General features: G+C 39.1%; 1 protein-coding gene across 3 annotated transcripts in view; it reads right to left on the bottom strand.

Annotated features, from left to right (window-relative positions):
* Positions 1-749: 749 nt before the first annotated feature.
* Positions 750-22,385, bottom strand: part of edil3a (EGF-like repeats and discoidin I-like domains 3a) — a 105,425-nt gene continuing 83,789 nt past the window's right edge. For all 3 annotated transcript variants that reach the window (XM_077561947.1, XM_077561948.1, XM_077561949.1), the window contains 2 exons: positions 13,380-13,535; positions 750-3,784 (listed from right to left, as the gene is read on the bottom strand). In XM_077561947.1, coding sequence (XP_077418073.1) covers positions 3,635-3,784; positions 13,380-13,535 — 306 coding nt within the window. In that variant the 3' untranslated portion in view covers positions 750-3,634. The remainder of the gene's footprint in view (positions 3,785-13,379; positions 13,536-22,385) is intronic.

Here is a 22,385-nt window from a genome sequence, read left to right as displayed (position 1 = left end):
CTGTCACTGAAAGCAACCACACCTGATAGATAGATAGATAGATAGATAGATAGATAGATAGATAGATAGATAGATATGTGACATCAACTGCCAAATGAACTTTTATCCCAGTGACAAATTTAACCGTGTATATGTTGTGTATGATGTTTGAATAGTGAATTAGTGGGAGGAAGATTTGTTTGGAAGGTGTAACTCACATTGTGGTTGTAGGCTAGCGGGCTAGCTAGCAAGAAGCTACAGCGTGTAGCATGCCGCTGGACGCTCAGCTCAAACTTCCGCTCCGAGTAAGTTCCAGTCAATACCGGTCGTCATTTCGTCCTCCCGTCCGTGAAGCTTTTTCAAACTGCCCGCGTTTGGAGGACACGACTAGTCAGTTCGTTCGTCCCCACCTCCACGACGTGCAGCAACGGTCCCACGCGCGCGCGGGCGTGCACTCTCTCTCTCTCTTCAATGTCTGTCCCATTGAAAATGAATGGGGAAAAGTAGATATTTAACAATAGTGCAAAAACTGTAAGTAATGTGGAATCCGATGATATATTGCCAGGAAGGCGTGGATTTTTGAAGCAAGTGGAACGGTGGAAATCAAGATGTATTTATTATGTGGGAGTTATTTCACGGCAAAAAAAGTGTAGAGAATAAAAAGTGCCTGATATAATAATAATAATGAAGGTTAGAAACAACATATGTGGGAATGCTGTTTAAAAGTGAGCCATCAGTGTGTACCGATTTGAAAAAAACCCAATCAACAATAGTTTCACAGATATGGTTTTATTTGTCAAACTGAACTGAGTTTTGGAGTTGAAGCATTGTTTTTTTTCTCCACTGTACACAACATCTGGTGCTCCTCAGCTGGTTTGAATCTAACCAGCATTATTCTTACTTTCATTTTCTAGATGGACACTCAGGTTGAGCAGATAAAATGACGCGGACATACAAAGACACGATGAGTTTCTCTTCATTTTCTCCGCCTTGAGATGCACTTGCACAACACAGAAGACAATCAATGGTCAGTACAAAGTAAAACCTGTGAAATACAACAACTGAACGTACCGGTGAACATCATTATACTATACAGTTCAAACTCATCATGCAAATCTGCTCACGGGCGACAAGGACCAGATGCCGGATGAAGGGATTCGGCAGGAATTAACTTTTCTCCAAATAAAAATCTATTATTTGTCTGTTTTTTGCATCCATGAATGCAACTCGCTCATCGATTTATCATAAATTAGTCATCTATGTTGTAATTTTTATGTGTAAATACTCTATTAATACACAATAGCCATTTGTACAGCTAAACTGGATTTTTCTGCTGTGCTTTTTCCCATTTGGACCAAAAAATTATTTGACGTTTTTTTCCCCTAAATTTTAATACTAAGTGAACAAAACAAGTGCTGCCATTTGGTGAACTTGGAGCATTAAATTAAATGGTTTCCTTTCTCTTAACTCATTCGCTGCCATTGACGGCTATAGACGTCAAAAATGAATTTGAACTATTTCTTTTAGTTTCACATTTTTTCCCACTTTTGTTAAGAGTATGAAAACCTAGACATTTTAAAAAATAAATAATTTAATAAATAAAAATTGTAATCGTCTGTCGCCCCTAATTTTTAATAATCTTTTCTTTTTTAATTAGGGGCATCAGGCGATTACATTTTTTAAAATTGTTATTAATCACGACTTCACTAGTTAACTCACGATTAATCACACATTTTATAACTGTTCTAAATGTACAATATATTTGTTCTCTAGGTTTTCATACTCTTAACAAAAGTGGAAAAAAATGAAACTAATAGAAATAGTGCAAATGAATTTTTGACGTCTATAACCGTCAATGGCAGTGAACGAGTTAATATATTTCCATTTTAGGCTCTACTGCAATCTGTTATTGGATGTGTTGCATTTGTACAATATGAACTAACTGGAGGAGCTCATCGGTAACGTGACACAAGAGAGCTCTTTCCCTTCAACTTTTCTCTAAACGTAACGCGTTTTGAATAGTCCAATAAAGAGAGCACAATAGTAATTGGAGACCATTATAAAGAACACCCAATTAGTCGGACACACTTGACACCATTTTGTAACCATTCAAGCCAAGAAGAATATTTTGAATGCGATTGCTATAAAGATATCTTAATTGCTTTTCACAAATTTCCACAGCACGGCACCAACTCGTCATCAGGGCTCAACAAGAAATAAAGACTTTACCATCTGAAAAAAAAAAAATGATAGCGCCCCGGGTAATATTTCTACCTCGTCAGTGCCGCATATTTATGTAATGTAAGCCACTGCTATTTATTCAAAGATGGAAATAGTAGGACGAATAAGCAAAGAACCACAAAACATCTCATTTTAAGATTGCAATTGCATTCCCAGTAAAAAAAAAAGAAAAAAAGGAACTATCGCATTGAACTCGATCCTTATTCAGTTTGAGGAGTTAGCATTGTTATTGCAAGCGTGTGAGATCATTGCTTATGTTGCTATATATTTCATCTAGCAGCTCCCCTTTCAAAAAATAAGAGATAATTGTCGATTAAAACATAATATTAATGGATGTTTCACTTTTGGACTTGAGCACTAACCACTGTGGTTAAATAATAATGCAGATCGTGTATACAGTTGTGGGTTTTGTGAGTGACATATAGTATATCCTGAGCTTTTAATAAATTCCGCTTACATAGACAACACACTGAACACGGATTTATAAAAATGTGTGTGTGTGTGAGGGGGGTGAAACAAAAATAATTGGAATAAATACAAAATGCACAAACAGCAAACACAAATCTATGAAATAATAGTAACAAACAAAAGAACCCATATGAACATTGTCAACATCCGTGTCAGTGCTGCAATCAAAATGAACAGTTCCTCATGAATATTTATCAACTTCACAACACTTTTTTTGTTTCAGAACAGTTTGAAAATGTGTGGGGGCGGGGGGAAAAAAAAAAAAAAAGTTCCCTAAATTGAAGCCATTACGTTCACGGCCAGAGGTTTTGACTGACTTGTCGTATGAAGCAGTCTTTTTATTGACGCACCATGCAATTTCCTAGTCTTTTATATATAATACAAGAGCAGTAATAGTGATCCGTTTGATGCGGTAATGCAAGTGCCCATTAAGATGAAAGCATGGCCTGACAAAGTTAGAAGAGTAAAAACATATTTGACAATATGATGGCGCGAGTGTGTGTTTGGTGTGTGCGTGTGTTTGTCTGTGTGTGAGGGCGCTAATGCAACATGGCCGACACATACTTTGTTTAAAAAGTGACTCTGTACAATAGTTTGTATGGCAAATCCACAGTGAGACCCCAACATCAGACAGCCACCCCCCCACCCCCCCAACCCAGATCCCACATACGTATATTACATTTCTCAAGAACAATAAAAAGGCAAAAAATCACACTGTAAAGAAAACAAAATTGACATAAGAAAAGAACACAGCATTAAATTATTTTACAAATCATAGACCAAAAATGCCGACTTTTCACAAATTCTTAAAAAAAAAAAAAAAAAAAAACTACTGGAAATCAATTTCTTTTTTTGTTTTTTTTACAGGTTGCACAGTTTATTTTTCCACTACTGCGCGACATGCGCCAGTGTACCGTTAAGACGGGAGAGAGATGGTGAAAGGACGTCACTCTTCCACAGTGCAGCCGAGCACCTCTGCACGCAAAGTGATCCTCCCGTACCACGACCACGGGAGGATCCGGATGAGCCGAGCGTAGATGGGCGGATCGATCACGTTCTTTCTGTGCGTGTCGTTGTCAAAATTCCCTTGAAACACCTGCAAACGCACAAAGAACTCGACATTAAAAGACAAACCTCTGAATTCGACTTGTTTCTCTAAACACCTTGCGAAAAGTCGGACGTTGGTGAACATTTCAAAATGGCCAACCAATGTCTCACTTCCAAGATTTGTTTAAAAACAGCCTCGGTTAACGCAGACGCTTCGGCTAGTTAGCATGTCGCGCTAATGGCTAACTCTTATTACCTTTTGCTGAACTATTTGTGTTGGTGGAGTTGAATAAACGATTAAAGAAGTCATCATTTGTTGTCTTCTGTAACCTTGTGTCTACTACCTGTCATGTTCTGTCTCTGTAGTGTTTTTTTTGTTTTTTGGAACGTCCCTCGGCGGCGCAGGGAGGAGTTTAGTAGGGGCATGCACACCTGATGCTGATTCGTTCCTTTGTGACGGTTTTGCTGTGAGGGTTTTGCCTGGTTTCAATTTGGATCTTCTCTGGTCACCTTGTTTCGGGTTGCAAGTTTTCTAGTGGCAATATTAACTGGGTTACTTCTTTCCAGCCAATATTTGTCCTTTGTAATTTATCCCACAACGTTTCTGTGCTTTATAAACATCAACATTTTGTTCTTTGGTATATTGTAAATTACTATTGGTTCTAATCATCTCTTTTGATTTGCCTTTTAGTTGTATTCTTTTTGTTACCCATTTTTGTTCCACAATAATAAAGACTATTGAACTTGAATGCTTTTTTGAACGTTACTGCGTTGACTGTGATCACACGTTGCAACACTACCAAATCACAGCTATGTTTATATAGGCTATAGAGTTGGAGTTTAGAGTTTTACTGTACTGTATTTTCAAAGTTGATGGTACTCACAAATATTTTTTACAACTTATTTGGTCCCAAAAACGTATAAATACGTTCTATTTTAAATGTTTAAAGTGAGCCAAATACGTATTAATACGTTTAAAAAAAATAATATATATATATATTTTATGTTAGAGCATACAGAAGGCTTTGATGCATCCTCTCAACTGTAGAGAATGGGCAAAGCAATGGTAGCAATTAAAAAATAGAGAGCAATGATGATGACATGTGAAATCGGTAAAATTACCGAATGAACAATACTGAGCTCTCCAGAAAGAGAAAAGTAAAAAAAAAAGGTAGTAATTACAAAAACGGCCAACGGGTAGCAGCAGAGTATACGAGATCAACCAGAGCCATGTAAAAAACAAGATTTACTTTCAGTTCTAAACAGATTTGTGAATAATGATGAAACTTAGCTATATTCTCATGCTAATTGCTGCATACGGAAACAGATTGAAAAAAAATGGGTTGTACCAAAGACTATAATATATTATGATTTTTTTTTATGCTAGAGCATACAAAAGGATTTGATGCAGCCTCTGTGACCAGCAGGAAGTCGGAAAGTAGAAGAGATCAACCAGGGCCATGTTGCAACAAGCCCTTTTCCCCAGTGTTTTAAACAGTTTTTTAAATAATGATGAAACATTCTAATGTTAATTGCTGCAGAACGGAAACTGATACAACTATACTTTTTTCCTGATGAAAGAAGAGACTCTAATCTTCCTTTTAGTAGGTTCCATGTTTTTATAGCAATAGAACACAATATTCTGTGGGCCTTGCAAAATCAGTCATTATCCAGTAAAAGAGTCAGGAGCAAAGGGGGTTGCTTCAGTGAAAATGGCTGGGAGTGAATGAGTTAAGTGGTACTTGGTATAAAATATTAACATATCTATGAACTCGGAATGCTCCACTAAATATTTTGGCCTTGACATCAGCATCAGTATTTGCGCCCTTCTAATCAAATTAAAATCAGCATATTGCCCAACAATTGTAAGCCCACCTGGAATGCATCGTCTTTTTTTTTTTTTCTATTCTCAGAAATGAAACAAACACTTAGGCCAAAAATATTTCAAAAGCTTTGATCCTCTATTGTTGGCTTGGCACTGTAAAACATAATCAACATAATACTTTGTGCCGCATGCTGATTGTCGTCGCATGTACAATGCAGTTGCCGCCGCTGAACTACCCAGGCAACAAATGGAGGTTAAATTAAGTCTGATCATTAATTTATGAATCACTTTGCTTGCAATAAACCTTTTAAACAACAAATGCGCAGGATGCAGCATTGCATTCGTAAGTGCTTAATTGACAGTAGAATGAAGTTTATTAAGAGGAAATGAATCTACGGGGGTAGCTTCGTTGAAGGGTATGATCATTCCAATTAAAAACACATGATGATGCCTGTGTAATTGGAATGTGATGAGACTCACTGTTGTGTAAAATGAAAAAAATCACTGGGCCAAATGATGAGCAATGGGACATTTTATACTCATTTTCATATATATATATTTAAATATAAATATTGTGGGGGTTTCATTTAACCAGATGATGAGGGGCAACCTACAGTTAAATCAAGGACTTCATTCTAAAATAGGGCTTGAAACCTTTTGCCCGATTTTCGCTAGCAATATGCGTCTGTTCCATTTCAAGGGTTACCGGAAAAACGGTTCATGTAAACTTCTATTGGGATTCGGATGAATGCTCAAATAGTTGATTGAAAATAAAAAAATGTGGCCTTCCTTTTGTCAATGACACGTTCACAAAGTCAAATTTAATTAGTGTTGTGCACAAATAGCAAATCATCTTTTTGCAGCCTACAGTGATAAAGAAGTTAAATTGTTATTGTAATAGACTAATTTGGATTCTGTCAAGAACGTATTCCCATTGACTAAAATATGGACCTATAAACCTATTAACTAATCTTAATGATCCGGAATCCATTATACATACATTGTCTGGCGATACGTAGTCGAGAAGTTGTTGAGAAAATTACCATTTAATTAAAGCCACAGCGTTGTTTATTGTAAATAAAGCAATTAACTTACAGTCCAAGTGCAAATTAAACCCCGAAAAAAAAAAAAGGATTACAGAATTTCCCGGCACCATTACATATTATAGTCACTGATCAAGAAGCAAATACGTGATAAGCAAAGTCACTTCCTCCTCCTCCTTTGTGCCTACTTCATTCATCCCGTTTGATTCTCTTGTCATATTGAGTGTGTCTACGACTTTTGTGTTTTGATCATGTGACAGTTGCATTCTTCCATTGTTTCCCATACATCTGATAATCGGGAAAAAAAATATATATCAAGTGTCACTTTTATTATGCATTCTGTTTCATCATGTTGCTCCTCCAGTGAAATCTTATTTCGTATGTGTCACTCTTATCTGTGTAGTCAGACAGGATTTGGAGCCGTGGACAAGCAAACAATGTTATATCCTTTATGCGGTTTCAAGTGCTTTCTGTCACAAATTCCGCCGCCACATTTCCACTCCCTGAGAAACTCATCTTTAATGCCATCATGGTTAATGAAAGAGTTTGTCCAACCTGGTTACTTAATTCTGTCTGTTAGCGAGAGCCACTACATCGTGATAACTTACATTGATGTTTCTGCATTTGGCAATTTATTATTATATTATATTATTAGTATGGGATTTTTTTTTTAATGGGATTTAGGTGAACTGATGAATACACATGCTCATCCACATGCTCACCCACATACAAAAAAAAAAATATATATATATATATATATGTATATATATTTAAAAAAAAAAAAAAAAAAGAGAAAGAAAAAGAAAAAATTTTTTTTTTTTTTTTTTTTTTAAAAAAAGGAAAGCAATGATGATAACAATACTGAGCTCTCCTGGAAAAAGAAAAAAAAAAAAAAAAGAAAAAAAAGAAAGAGTTTGTCAACCCAGACTTGTATATTGACCTCAGAAGGGCTGACTGTTGGTCGTGACTTATACTTGATGCTTATTATTATTGTTAGCCCAACATTTGCAGCTTAATGCGCATTATGAAATGTTGCTAATGAAGCTTCATATCCGCCGCCCACAAGGTATCTTTAATCAGCCTGAGGGAAGACTGAATTTAATCCTTAATTGCAAACCAATTTGCAATCTCTTCTCCGGGGATCTGCAATCCCGAGTAATCAGGACTGCATGGATGATTTAAAAATAGACAACTGGAAATTCTTACTCAAAACGGACCCCCGGAACTCCCAACTTTGCTCCCAACTATTGATTGTGTCTGTCTGGTAGCTTCACATTGCCAGGGGGAGTGGCTTGTGTGCCTTGGGAAATACAAATTTGTCTGTTATTTAAACCTGCTGGTTAGGTTAAGAGTTCAGGTCGGCCATATTTATTTGCGCCTTGCTCTTAACGTCCTTGAGAGACACGGCAAACTACGCAGTATTCTAAATGAAACATCAATAGGAGGCACATTGCATGGGCACAGTGTACACCTTCTCTCCCAAAACTGTTATTAATTATTGATGACTGACACCGATTTTTCCCCCAAGGTGCCAGACAAGTGGTAAAATGAGCAAGTTAATGTGCAGTTGTATTCACAGCGACCACATTTTGTGCCCTACAGAGATGGGAATAAAGCATCCAATGGCTAATTAACCTCATGCCACCTGAGTGAAACAGTGTGGCGCAGAAATCGATAACTTGGTCCTGATTGATCCCAACGAGTGGTGGCATAAATTTAGATAGTCGGGGAAAGGGTACCGGGTGCAGGCCACTTTGAAAACCAGTGAAAAACAATGCGTGGCCATTTCAAGCAGATTCGGCATTTTTGACGAAATAAGGTTAAAGATCCTAAATTAATCATACATTTCACACATACAAGTGTACACGTATTGTATGTATAGCCAATGTTTGAAATTTGCTGTAGCAAGATATCCAGAGCCCTTTAGAATGGTTGTCTGCTACACATTAGCATATATATTTTTTTAAATAAAAACAAAAATGGAAATTGTGAATACTTGTCATTTAAATCTGAACATAAATAATTTAAAGTGATTTGATTTATGTGTCACCTCCAGCTACTGCAATTCATCGAATATAAATTTCCTTCAACTAAAATTGACACTGTGGGATTAACTTTGGTCTTAAAGGGGAAGTCAACTTTTTTTTTTTGGACAATATTTTTTATGCAGCCCTACTGTCTAACTAAATATGCCATTTGGGTTGATATTGTGTTAGTGGAATATGAGTTAAGCAGCAAAATCCAGCTGTTTTTATCCATCTCAGGGGGGCAGCCATTTTGCCACTGGCTGTTGACTGAATATGACATCAGTGTTGCTCAGGTCTCAGGTAACAACCAATCACAGCGCAGCTTCAGTAAACAGGTGAGCTCTGATTGGTTGTGATTCATTGATTCATTGATTTCATCTTTAGTCGACAGCAAGTGGCAAAATGGCCGCCCCCCTGAGAAGGAAAAAAACGTCTGGATTTTGTTCTATAACTCCTATTCCAATCAGAATGTCATGTTTAGACTAGTCAGGTCACATAAAACTTAATATTGTCAAGAAATGAGTATGGTTGACTCTTTTGCTCGTGTGCTGGCAGCTAGAAACGGAAAATTCTCAGAAAAACGCCTCAGTCCGAATGAGGATTCAGCAGGAAAATCCGATTGATGAACACATTAATCAGGATATGTGACCATACAGTACAGTGTATCATTATGCAAAGGTCAAGTCTCTTGCGGGAAAAAAAAAAGGCAAACAAGGTGTCCTATGGACTCTGTAAGGAGATCCTGATATGAGCGCCAGTGAGCTGCTGACCGACCATATCTGTATTCTGACGGAGGCTCCTCTCTAAATCTCCATCTAACCGCCTTTAGCCGCTGCCACACAAGAGCTGAAGGCAGCAGCTGAGAAGAATACTTAGAAGCATCTAACGCCGTGCCCAAACCAAACAGCCAGGCACACACACACACACGCACACACTTATCTATCCCTGTCAAGCCCACTATTGTGGTGCGGCAAGGAGGAGCCCACAGGAGTCCAACAGTCAAATGTGTCCTCTGGCATTAATAGCAACTTGAGCCGTCTGAGGGGGGAAACACCTTGAAGAATCATACTTGTGAAAGGTCCCCTGGCTCACTCTCAGGACAAACTGATTGACATTCTCCGCAGCCCTGCTAAACAAGCCTCGCCTCTAATACACCGCGCACACGCCGGCTGACTGGCTGTCCTTGTTCTGCTCTGAAGTATATTGCCAGAACAACAAGCGAGGAGGTGGATTATGCACTGAAAGAAATCACTTGTATCTGTTTTTTTTTTTTTAAATCCGGATGAGATAAAAATATTATTGCATGGATCATAGTGAAGGTCAAATATGAAGGTGTAAGGAATTCCTAGACAAGACAATAGAATTCCTTTAACCCGGTTCTTGTAATATAGGTCAGTGGTCCCCAACCACCGGGCCGTGGACCTGTACCGGGCCGTGGGCACCTTTGGACCGGGCCGCACAGTTGAAAGAATAAAAAAAAAAAAACGTACTGTACTTCCGGTTAATTGATTAGCCGAGGCTTAAAAATATTTTATTTTGAAAAGTGACCAGATTCTCTCTGTTTACGACGGACTCTTGACACATGTCAAGATGCTAATTATCTCAGTCGCGTTTTGTTACCCTTGTTATATGTAGTGGACTTGCGTTTGTTGTCGTAGCCTTTTATTAATCAGCCGACGAACAGCCAAGCAAACCCCCCAACCCCAACCCACTGGGTTGCCGGTCCGCCAAAGTTGTGGACATGTATGAACCGGTCCGTGGTGAAAAAAAGGTTGGGGTCCACTGATATAGGTGATGTATCCAAATTAAATTCCAATACAATACACTCAACTTGTCTTTGGATATTTAAAACAACAAATAGGAAGTGCAGAAAAACTGTGACCCTAAGGAACACCGATTCAGTCTGTTCTTAATTAATGTTATAACCTGCCTTCCAAGATGACGTAATGTCAAGTAGTTTGCAAAATAAATTACGCGCAAAAAAAAAAGTGATTTACACAGTACTCCAGTGTTTATGTTTTTTTTCTTACCCAATTATGCATTTTTGGCCTACTCGGGAAAATACGGTATATAATCCCCATCTTAAATTTACCGGAAACTTCCCCACCTTTGCAACCCAATTGATAAGACATTCAAATTGAAAGTTGCTCAATGTGGTAAGGTCTTCAAAAGACTCCAGATTTCCCATGGCCATGGTGTCACCCAGTCACAAATAATCCGAAGAGGCAGCGCTTATCTGTCAGTAACACGGAGAGTGAGAAAAGTAAACAGTGGCCCACTTGCCGCCAGCATGCGAAAGACAAAGGTTTTTAGTTCCGGCTGCAGCTCGCCTCGTATCAACCGAGAGGCGACTGCAGCCTCCTTCCTGCCTCTGATGTCGAGGCCGATTGGAGGGAACATGTGCACTCTGCTGAAGGGCCGTAAACAAGATTTTCTAAACACAACTGGTCAAGCTTGGTTGACACAACAGTCTTATCTGATGCTAAAGCAGCGAGGCAATACGACCCGAGCTGGGTCAGTCTGAGGCCTGGAAGAGGAGAGGTCAAAGTGGGAAAGAGATTCAGACAGGGTCCAAAAGGGACGTATGGCATTTTAATCAGCTTCACATTTTATTTTGATTTGAATGCTTTTTTTTTTCTCCATCTGGAACGTCTCCATCTTTAAGCCGTTCACTTCCAGCCATTTTCACTAAACAACCCCCTTCGCTCCCGGTTGTTTTACTGGATTTTGACTGATTTTGCAAGGTCAACAGAATATTGTGTTCTATTGCTATAAAAACATGGAACCTACCAAAAGAAAGATTAGACTCTCTTCTTTCATCAGGATTTTTTTTTTAACCGTTTCCATTTTGCAGCAATCAGCATTAGAATATAGCTAAGTTTCACCATTATTCACAAATCAGTTTCAAACAGTGGGGAAAATAGTTTTTTGCAACATGGGCGTGGTTGATCTCTTGTACTGGCCACCTGTTGGCCGTTTTTGTAATAACTACCATTGCTCTTCAGGTCAGAGGCTGCATCAAAGCCTTCTGTATGCTCTAGCATTTAAAAAAAACAACATGAAAAACTAGAAAAATTCCCGCGGTAATTTTGAATGGGATTGCTGACTCTTTGGTAATGAGCTGAATAGTTTAAAATTTAAACCACTGGAATCGGTCAAGAAATGTGGAAGTTAACCATAATGAACATCAACTAAAAGTATCTCACCGTCCCTGAAAATGTATTTCAAAAAATGTAAATGAGCTGAACAGTTTAAAATTTAAATGACTGGAATCGGTCAAGAAATGTGGAAGTTAACCATAATCTAAAAATATGTCACTGTCACTTTAAGAGCGCACACACATTTTTGACTTGGAGCCGTCACGCGCCCCACATTCCATTGAGATTGCATGAGAGAAGCACCCCTTGAACAAAAGCCTCTCACGACTTAACGGTTGAAGATACAGATTCAAGAAATGGCTCGTTAGAACGGCAAGGGTTTGGGGAACACGAGCATGTTTTCATTTTCTTAATCGGATAAAAAATGACCAAATGAGAGCAGGTTGAAAACTTATGATTTATCAAAAATGGAGAGAGGAAGGCGCCTGAAATTAACATGGCAGAGATAGGCGAGTTGGTCCGACTTGTCCGAGCTTAAAGGGAAAATAAAGGTACTAAATGACACCTTAGCCAAATAAAAGTTAGTTTGTCTGAAAGAAGACACTCGTGACTACAAAATGTGAGAATTTGACGTCTAGTGAGCAAAGATTGTGGCCATGGTGACGAGTTGAAGTGAAACTTTTGCAAATAGAAGTAGACTTTTCTTTTTTCCCGCCACTCTAAAGTTAATTGGTCAACAGAGTGCGGTAGAAGCCTAATTCACTCACTGTCTTTGAACCCGCACAGAGGGGAGCGCTTTCATTCCTTAAAAGAGATTTCGACACTGAGCTAAAGATGGGAAAAAATCCTACAAAATGAGCTAAAATTCGTACCGGTCGGACAACGTATGCGCGCGCAGCGTGTCTTGGAAAAAGGTGCTTTAGGTGTGTGATTTTGTCTTTCCATTTCCCATTCATTCCTATGGCACTTTTTGGGGTAGTTTTTGGGGTATTGCGTCGCCATGGTAAGTGGGAATTCCTAGAAAAATAATGCCGCACCGAGTCAGATCGAGCCGCATCGTTTGATACCTCATTTGTCCCGGTGCGATCTACGGTACGGGCCGCATTCTTGCGGAAAAATCGGTGTGCTATAATAATAATAAACCCTTTTTTTCTAGGAATAGTAATATGTGCTGCTTGCTACGCTCAGCAGTCCCATAATAAAGTTTTTGGGACCATTCAAAATAGAACATATTTATATGTTTTTGGGAGCAAACGAGTTAATTGTGTTATATATAACCATCCATCCATTTTCTTAACCGCTTATTCCTCACAAGGGTCTTGGGGGTGCTGGCAGCAGGCGGGGTACATCCTGAACTGGTTACCAGCCAATCCAGGGCACACACAGATGAACAACCGTTCACACCTAGGGACAATTTAGAGTGTTCAATTAACCTGCCATTGCATGTCTTTGGAATGTGGGAGGAAACCGGAGTACCCGGAGAAAACCCACACTGGCACGGGGAGAACATGCAAACTCCACCCAGGAAGGCCGAAGCACCGTGCCGCCATGTAACATATAAAGAAGTCAAAAGTTGGTGTGAACGTACCTTTTCCCAATATATGTGTGCTTTTATGCACATGGTGTGCGTAATGGGGTGAGCGCTACATACCTTGTCCTTTCCTTGCTTCTCATCTTGGTATATTTTCCACCGCTCTCCATCATTACTGTATGCCAGTTTGTACGAGCCGACAAACTGCACATGGCCGAAGTCTTTCGCTCCCTGTGTGATAATACCCGTAATCTTGGTAGGCACCAGCAAGTCCACCTGGAAAAAGCCAAGCGGGAGAAAGAAAAAGAAGAGACATGAAATAACTTTGCAAGTGAACTAGAGTTGAAAATGCTGACAAGATTAGAAGAACGTCATTTTTGCATGTCTTTTTTCTCTCAACGCAATTTGTTGAATAGAGACACGGGCATGAAGAGTCGCTTTCATTATTCACAGATATTGAACAGCAGGGGCGAGTTCAAAAGCGTGACTAGTCTAGAAATCTCATGCAGCTTCAAAGATCCAAAGGCGTTGATTGGACTTCATTTCAAATAAGTTCTTGTTTCTTACAAGGACCTGAGATGTTTGAGTGCTTCCGACTTTGAAGTAAAAAAGATTATTTTACTGACTGACATTTGAGGATCGGATTACCTATAAAGATGGCTTTTACTATATTTTTGGGAAAATGAGAAATTGAAAGTGCTTTTGAATATTTACAAAACATAAAGCAATACGTGTTGTGCTCACATAACTTTTTTTGTGTCACCCAATCAGAACGGCATCCATTGTCTGAATTGCTTATCCTCACTGGGCTCTGGGATGTGCTGGAGCCTATCCCAGCTGTCTTTGAGCAGTAGGCGGCACATAATGAATCCAATTTAATACAGCATTATCCCCCAAAAATGTACCGCAGTATATTTTTTCCTGGACACACACAAGGTGCAACTCGGCAATTGATGTCACATGGGAAGAATCTGACAAATTTAGAAACTCGGAGAGTACATGAGCTACAAAAGGTGAGCTTTCCTTTTGCTGAATATACGCGGTGAGGAAACATACATCAAACTAATTGGCCTAGCCTACATAGTCGAGATCACAGCACGCTGACAGGACTAAATCAGACCCAGTGCAGATTAAAAATAAAGCCGTTTTTATAATACATTAGGCTAGGCTCCGCCTTCTGGTTTAGCACCACGCTAACTCTTCGAACACCGCGATGCACTTTCATTTCCCGAAATAGCCTACATAATCTGAAATATATATATTTAAGATATGCAAAGTAGCGAATGAGCCAACTCCCGCTGTTTTCCTCGCAAGAACCCAGCTTGAGAGATTTCCTCTCAACCCCTCGACTGTGAGGTGAATTTGAGAGGAGCTTTCTTAAACACAGCCTGTGAAAACAAAAAGGAAAAGACCTGGGTCCTGACAGACATGTATACACGGGCCCCGTTTATGCCTGGCATCACCCTATCACTCTGAGCAATACCAGTACCTTAAATCCTAGGTTTACAATATCAGAAGGATGCACCTATACCGCATTTTCAGACTGAGTATGAGCTTTACATGATTAAAAATGCAACATTCAAAAGCAGTGGAAATAGATTAGAAAATGATTTAATTGCTCAATTCTAATAGAGAGAGAGCGAGAGAGAGAGATTGACTGACACCTCGCATCTAGTTCTGACTTCACTTGTTAGCTTATTCAATTAGTGTGCAGCATAACAGCCAAATGCTGCTTCACCACCTTTGGTTTGAACTCTGGGCTCCCTTAATCCAACCTGACTCTGTAGATCTCAGATCCTTATTCGGTTTACATTCCATTAGGATTTCTTAGACCAGTAGCAGAACTCCAAGTTGTCTTCCATAGCGAGTCTAAAGACTTTAGAATTGGAGCAATATGCTCTAATCACTTCGTTCCGATCAGAACCCCACAACTGCAGCTTGTTTGATGTTCTTTTGGGGACGTCAAATCAGAAGACCGTTGCAATAGTCAAGGCTAATTGAGATAAAAGCATGAACGAAAGTATGACTGTTGTGAGTCGGATCCAAAGCAGCACATAAATATTTCAGACTTAAAGTCTTTGGTTTTTAAAGACAATGACGCTAAGTATTTGCTAAAAGCAATCCTCTTTTCTTTACTGCCAAAAACATGACCTCAGTTTAGTTGTAGTTTAATTAAAGAATAAACTTTTGGTATATCCACTTGTTTATTCGTTCTAGACAATGACACATCTCCAGTTCAAGTACCTCCATTTGTTTACTCGCCAATACTTAAAATCGATAGGTCATAATGCATGATAAGACTGACTTTTCGTGAACACGGCATACATTTCACTCACTTAAGAGTTACAACTCTATTTTATTTATGTGGTGTCTCGGTCTGAAGACTCAGAAGCACTATGTAAAAGGAGTGCATAAGTAGATGAGAGATGAAGAAGAGACTCGTGGGCGGTGGCCCGCGTTGCCGCCCAAGCTGAGTTCATCCATTTTGCACAGCATAATTTATAGCCGGCTAACAAAATGTTATTACCCGTGTTTACCGTAAAGAATCAATGCTGTGCTATCGGTGCATCCCTAAATGCCACAAACAGCCAGAAAGAGATATTATGTGTAATTCTGTCATCTTGAGCAAAAACATTCCAAGAGTCCTTATTTGCATTTACTTTATTCAATTTCCATCTGATCGTTATAAAAACAGAGATCTGAATATGAATTCAGCAAAGCAGCTCAGAGTGCTGAGATTGATATGACAGCCCGGACATTTTTCAGAATCTCTGCAATTAAAAATGACATCGCATTTGGTCTTTGAAAACAATGTTTGTATGTATTTGTATGCAGAGCAAGAAAATGGGTTCTAAGCCCAAAACTCCCGACGAGATGAATGCGGCGGCGCATTCCGACACGGGGCTGCTCGCTTGACATCTGATCAGCCGGATGCATGTTGATTTGCGCACATCTGAACTGATTTACATTCTCAAACAATGACTGTAAATTGTTCGGAATCTAAATATATTTAATGTCTGTCAATCACACCTGTCAGTTAATGTAGTGCCACCGTAAGCCTTTGGACAATCGGCTCAGGAAGTTAATATTGCCCGGGGGATGTTCAGTTTGATTCTCTTCCATTTGCACCGGTTGAGCCGATGTTATTCGAGCCGAACAATCGAGTCTGGCATCCAAACAAAGGCACGCTTGAATTGGAAGGTGTAATTGCCGTCACAGGTAGTGGTCAGATAATCCAAAGCACCATTTGCGACACCAGCGCTCAGCACTTTGATGGACTTAACTAAATTTGTGAGCCAGATAAGCTTGTTAGAGTCAGACTGCTGCTCCCTCCTCCTCAGTCTTGGTCCTGCCCCATTGATGAGCCCCCTGCTACCAAAACCATCTTGCAGAAATCACTAAATACTGTTGAGAGGAATCCATTTCATTTGTGAAAAATGAGAAAATATGACCCATGCGCTTCTAATGTTTGCTAGCAGCATTTTTACACAAGTAGAAGTGACCCTAATTGGCAGAAGGCAAAGAAGCAACATTTGTACGCTTGAGCCGAACAAACACTCATCTGCTCATTAGCATGAGATTTGGTGGGCAAACTTTGTGTCCCTATTAGAAGTAGCTTTGCTGGTGCAAAATAAACAGATTAATGCAGCGAGGGCAGTCGGAGGAGGCGAGCTTTTCCCTATCTTATAAATACAGCACATGCATGCATAGCATATTGCTGACAGCGTCGCTCTCGCTGTGCTGCTTCAACCGTACCCGGTGACGCCTCATTTGGTCTTCTTAGCCTGCGGCAAATGTGTGTGCGTGCGAGAGATGCGTGCTCTCCACTAAGTCACAGTGCAAAGTTCAAAGTTGTCAGCACGCTAAGCTCAGGGTAGCATGAAAGAAATGATGCTATGGACCATCAAGCCCACAAACAGGGCATAAACGCTGCTTAAAACTGACAAGGACTTGAAAAAATAAAAATCTCATGATTTATCAAAACAGGCAGCCTGGAAAACTCCATCCATACATACAGTACAAGCTTGCCCAGCTGTCAGAGTGAGATACAGTAAGTAAGTAAAGTTTATTTATAGAGCACATTTAAACACAGCTCGCGCTGGACCTAAGTGCAGTACATAATGCATTAGTTCAGAAAAAAAGCAGTTAAAGATAAAAGTGGAAAGACATAAAGAGATACTGTTGCAAATCATAGGTAGAGCTAAAATGGCACCAAGAGACAAACACTTCATTACAGACGAACCAAGCCTGAATTTGAATTTTGCCATCGAAGGGGAATTTCTTATGTCAGGAGGAACTTTGTTCCAGAACTTAGGACCTGCAATTGCAAACGGTTTGTCACCATTTTGCTAAGCAAGGACCGTGGAACATGGAGGAGACCTTGCCTCTGAAGTCAGATGGAGACCAAAGTAAATACAGTCACATTCATCTCGACGTGATGTTATGACACCATGATTTTTATTTATTTTTTCCCCCAGATCATTGTCTAACAGTGATCAATTACAGGGCTGACACAGAAAACAAATCACACACACACACTCACAGATCCCCCCAGAAAAAAAAAAAAAAAAAAAAAAGAGCAATGATGATGACATGTCAAATTACCGAATGAACAATACGAAGCTCTCCAGAAAAAAAAACAAAGAAAACAAATCACAATTACTTCACATATATGGATGGGCAATTTGGATTCGAAAACCTACATACATACACACACGTCGGCCCTTCAGCTTTATATTGTTGGAGGATATCTCAGACTTACAATACTATAGATGACTAACTACTGCACTGTGTTTTGCATCACCTGAAAGACAACACCATATGGCACAATCTTTCAGAGGATATAACATGTGCGCAAATACGGGGGTGGGGAGCAACCTTAGACTGCAAAACAATCAAATCACCTTAAACAGATTAGCCCAAAAATATAATAAATGTATTTTGTCTGCCTTATTGCTGTGGCAAACAAGCAGCCTGCGCTCCTTCATTAGTTCAGCCCACGGTGAACAAAAGCATAAATAACGTGTCAAACCGAAAAGTAGATGAATAGCTGCGGTCACAAACTGGTGAAAGAAAGAATGCGAGGTCTCTATCGGTTAACGACCTGATCATCATCACACTGCAATATCATTTTTACAGAGGGTACGCCATCATTGGCTTCATGTGGTATAATTTTTAATTTACATGCAGAGGAAATCACGGCGATGGTAAAATGATTAAGAACCCCCCCCCCCCCCCATATATTTAGTTGATCTAGGAAAGAGCACAAAGCATTTAGGAATACACTTAGATTACGGGAGACCAGGACTTGATGCCACACTCTTACACAATTATTGTAATCAATACATCGCATATAAAGAAAATGTGTACCAGATGAAAGATCAAAGTCTCAGGTATATATTTTGTATTCATGTAATTTTCCCATTTTATAAGCAATCAAATAGAGAATGTAAGCATATGACATTCTGCCTAACCATAAGGTAGGGTAAGTTGTCTCGCTATGTGGGGTAAGTTGTCTCACTATGTGGGGTAAGTTGTCACAATGGATTTTTCAAGGACAACATTATTGTTGTTCTTGATGTATTATGCTTTAATTACAATCATAACAACCAGTAACCGTAATCACCAGTGAGCAGCCTGACCCCATCTGAAATATTGTCTTGGGAAATGTGACATTGGAACAACAGCCAAATATGGAATGCGACGACAAGGAAGATCTCAATATACAATGAGCGGTCCTGACATGAGGGTTGAAGTATGTTCCGTACACATCAGCCCAGGTTGTTTTGGCAGTACATTACAATGAAGTCAGCTGGTTGGTTGGCCAAGACTCATCTCACAGCCCAAAAGTGTAAAAGGATAAAACATGAGGAGAAAGCACAGTGGCGAATGGTGGCAAGCACACAAACGGTTTTACATGGCACGGACATCACGATGCATTAGACATCAGCTCCTTCCTCCTCTCCAACCCGATCACTTCCACTCTCCGTCTTTATATGCCAGTGCAGTGGATGGAGCAATTCTGCAGTTGGCATAATTTCGGAGAATCTGTTATTCAGACTAGACATATTTTGGTCTTCACTGTGTGCCTAGAATTTTTTTTAAATAGACAATCAGTTATTTAAAATGGTTTCCTTCTGAACCACATAAGCAATAATGAGAAAAATGAAAATCATAACAGGTTGACTGGTTGGTCAATCTGCAATTTTTCTTGACAATTCTTCTTGATAATTATGAATAAATAATCATGGTTCTAACCTATGAGGATTTTTTTTTAAACTCAAATAATTTAGTGCATTCTTAGAAAAACATGCATGAATAATTTAATGTGTTGATCTCTGCATTATTTTTCACCATTATACGCACACAAAATCATTCACATTTCTAATTAACTTGGCTGGTTCTATACAATGAAGCGTGTGATATGCATTTTGCTTTAAGTTTAATTTACCATACGCTCCATAAAGAGCTTCAATTAAATTTATGACTCGCTCCACATTTAGTCAAGCTTCATCATCACTCCGATCTGTTCAGTGTTTCATGTGACGTATACCAACATGCTCTATCCGCAGCTGTTAGTGTTGCCGTGGCAATCCCATGCAATGTGAAAGCTGGGGAGAATCTACACAGGAGCGTGATAACAATCAGATTGCTTAAAATGTAAACCGTTGTGTAGTTCATTAATTGTGGACCTCACTGTGGACATATTTCATTTAGTCATTTCCACATTGATTGACTCACATTTGTAGGGGGAAATGAACGGCACGATGCATACTTGTTCGTGGTCACAAGTCTTTGGGGAAGGAGGCTTTTTACCATCTATTATTGTTTTTTACATATTGTGGTATTTTAAAATTTTACATTTGTTTGGATAAGATTTACTATAGCATTGACATTCTACTGAGCAAATCATAACCAGACCATAAAAATCATCGACTTGTTTTCCCTTTTGTGACTCAACCTAAAATAATAACATAAGCACACTAAACTAAAATCTAATTTATATATTTTTCCCCACAACAATGGGGACACTTTTCAACACTATCTGATATTGTTAGAGCCACTTTAAGCAAACACAGATGGAGCCTCAGTTCAGCTTGTCAAGTTGACTTGAAATGGCTGCAGGAACAGATGAAGGGAATTGGCCATGGCAACACCAACAGGAAGGAAATCAACCATGATGCTGTGGGTCATTTAAAGCTCTCACAGCACGGAGAACAACATCTGTGACTTTCATAGTGTGTCACTATGAGTGAAGATGAAAAATGGCCTCGATATTGCCTTAGAGCGAGACCCGGTAGATTTCACTCTTTTCTTAATGTTTACTGTGACCGAGCATGTGATGGACACGGTGACGATATCAGCAATAAGGAGTCTGTCCCAATGTGTACCCTTGTCGAGAATCCAATATGTGACACGCGCAACCACACAAAGCCGGCTACACGTGAAAAGAAAGTTTGAGATGTCCTGTTTTGTCGGTGGTCCTTGAATGCTGTCAAAAGTTTGTTTTTGCTGGTTTCTTGTTTTAGCTTATAGCTAATAGCTACTTGTAAGTAGGCCTTATCTGAAACATATTACAGGGATGTGATTTGACCAAAGTGAAATTATCTGAAAATTTAGCCGGGGGTCTGGGGGCCTGGGAGCTCATGGGTTTTCCGTGTTTTTAAGTACTTTCAATGCACTCACATGTCAAAGAAATAGACAAAACAACAGCATAAATTTTCAATGTATATTGAACTATCCCATATAAAATGGCAGTTTTAGTCAACTCAAAATCAGTCACATTCAAAAACATTGGACTGCCTTTGCTTTTAAAAACTATCACTGAGAATATCATCATATCTAACTAATGTGATTACTAAGTTAACACATAAATAATGTTGAAGAGTTCAAATTTCATGAACAAATAATTGTATCATGACCAAATGAAAAGTAACTCATATTAGAGCATACCACAAATGTCTTTGTTATAGCAGAAGATGTTATCTGTCGGAGTCATGTGCATACACAATGAACTACTACTACTAAAAAAAAAAAAAAAAATAAAAATAAAAAATTCGGATTTTTTTTTTTTTTGGGGGGGGGGGGGGGGGGGGGGGTTGGGGGAGATAAAAAAAGGGGAATTCCGCGAATTAGCGGAAAAATCACATCCCTGATATTAAAAGTTTACATACTGTAGTACATATTTAGACGTCACTCGCTAGCGGACCTGGAATTACAGCTTACATTTATTTATAAAACCATAAATTCCATGTGGCTGGATGGCCTCGAGGTTAAGGTTGCTACCTTTCGGATCAGATTTTGCCAGTTTGATCCCTGTCAATCCATCACTGGTGTTTTTGCTGTAAACTGAACTGTGGACATACTGTAAGTATACCACAAAGTATACTTTCAAGTATATTTATGTATACCCAATAAGTGTACGTAAATGTACTATTAAGTATACTTCAAAGTATGCTTATATACCATCCATCCATCCATTTTCTTTACCGCTTGTCCTCACAAGGGTCGCGGAAGTTGCTGGAGCCTATCCCAGCTGGCTTCGGGCAGTAGGCGGGGTACACCCTGAACTGGTTGCCAGTCAATTGCAGGGCACACAGAGACGAACAATCATACTCACAATCACACCTATGGACAATTTGGAGTGTCCAATCAACCTGCCATGCATGTTTTTGGAATGCTTGCTTGCTATGCTATGCTTATACGTATACACTTTATAATATACTTAAGTATACTTTTAGGTGTACTAAAATGGGCCAATTTAGTCCAAAGGAGTTTACTTAAAGTTTACTTTTAGTACAAGAATAAATTCACTCAAAAAATAAACTTAGGTATACTTTCGCATACGCTATATTATGTATTACTTTTTGGTAAGGGCTGTTTTGTTGGTGATGCTGTTGAAAGTGAAAGTTTGTTTTTCCTTGCTAATAGCTAATGATTACTGTGTGTAAACCTTAGAGTGAGTTTCATGATTTATACCATTTTGTGTAAAATGTTACTGCACATATTTGTTTACCAATGTGTAGTGCTAACATTCTATTTAGGCTAGCATGCTAACTAATAGCATTGATGAGCCTCATAGGTGAAGCTGTCTTATTTGTCTTGCATAATTTAATAATTGAATGC

The sequence above is a fragment of the Vanacampus margaritifer genome, chromosome 3 (genome assembly GCF_051991255.1).
Source record: "Vanacampus margaritifer isolate UIUO_Vmar chromosome 3, RoL_Vmar_1.0, whole genome shotgun sequence".
In the NCBI taxonomy this organism is placed as follows: Eukaryota; Metazoa; Chordata; class Actinopteri; order Syngnathiformes; family Syngnathidae; genus Vanacampus; species Vanacampus margaritifer.
The sequence above is the reverse complement of the archived record's forward strand: the minus strand, read 5'-3'. Positions and strand labels throughout refer to the sequence as shown.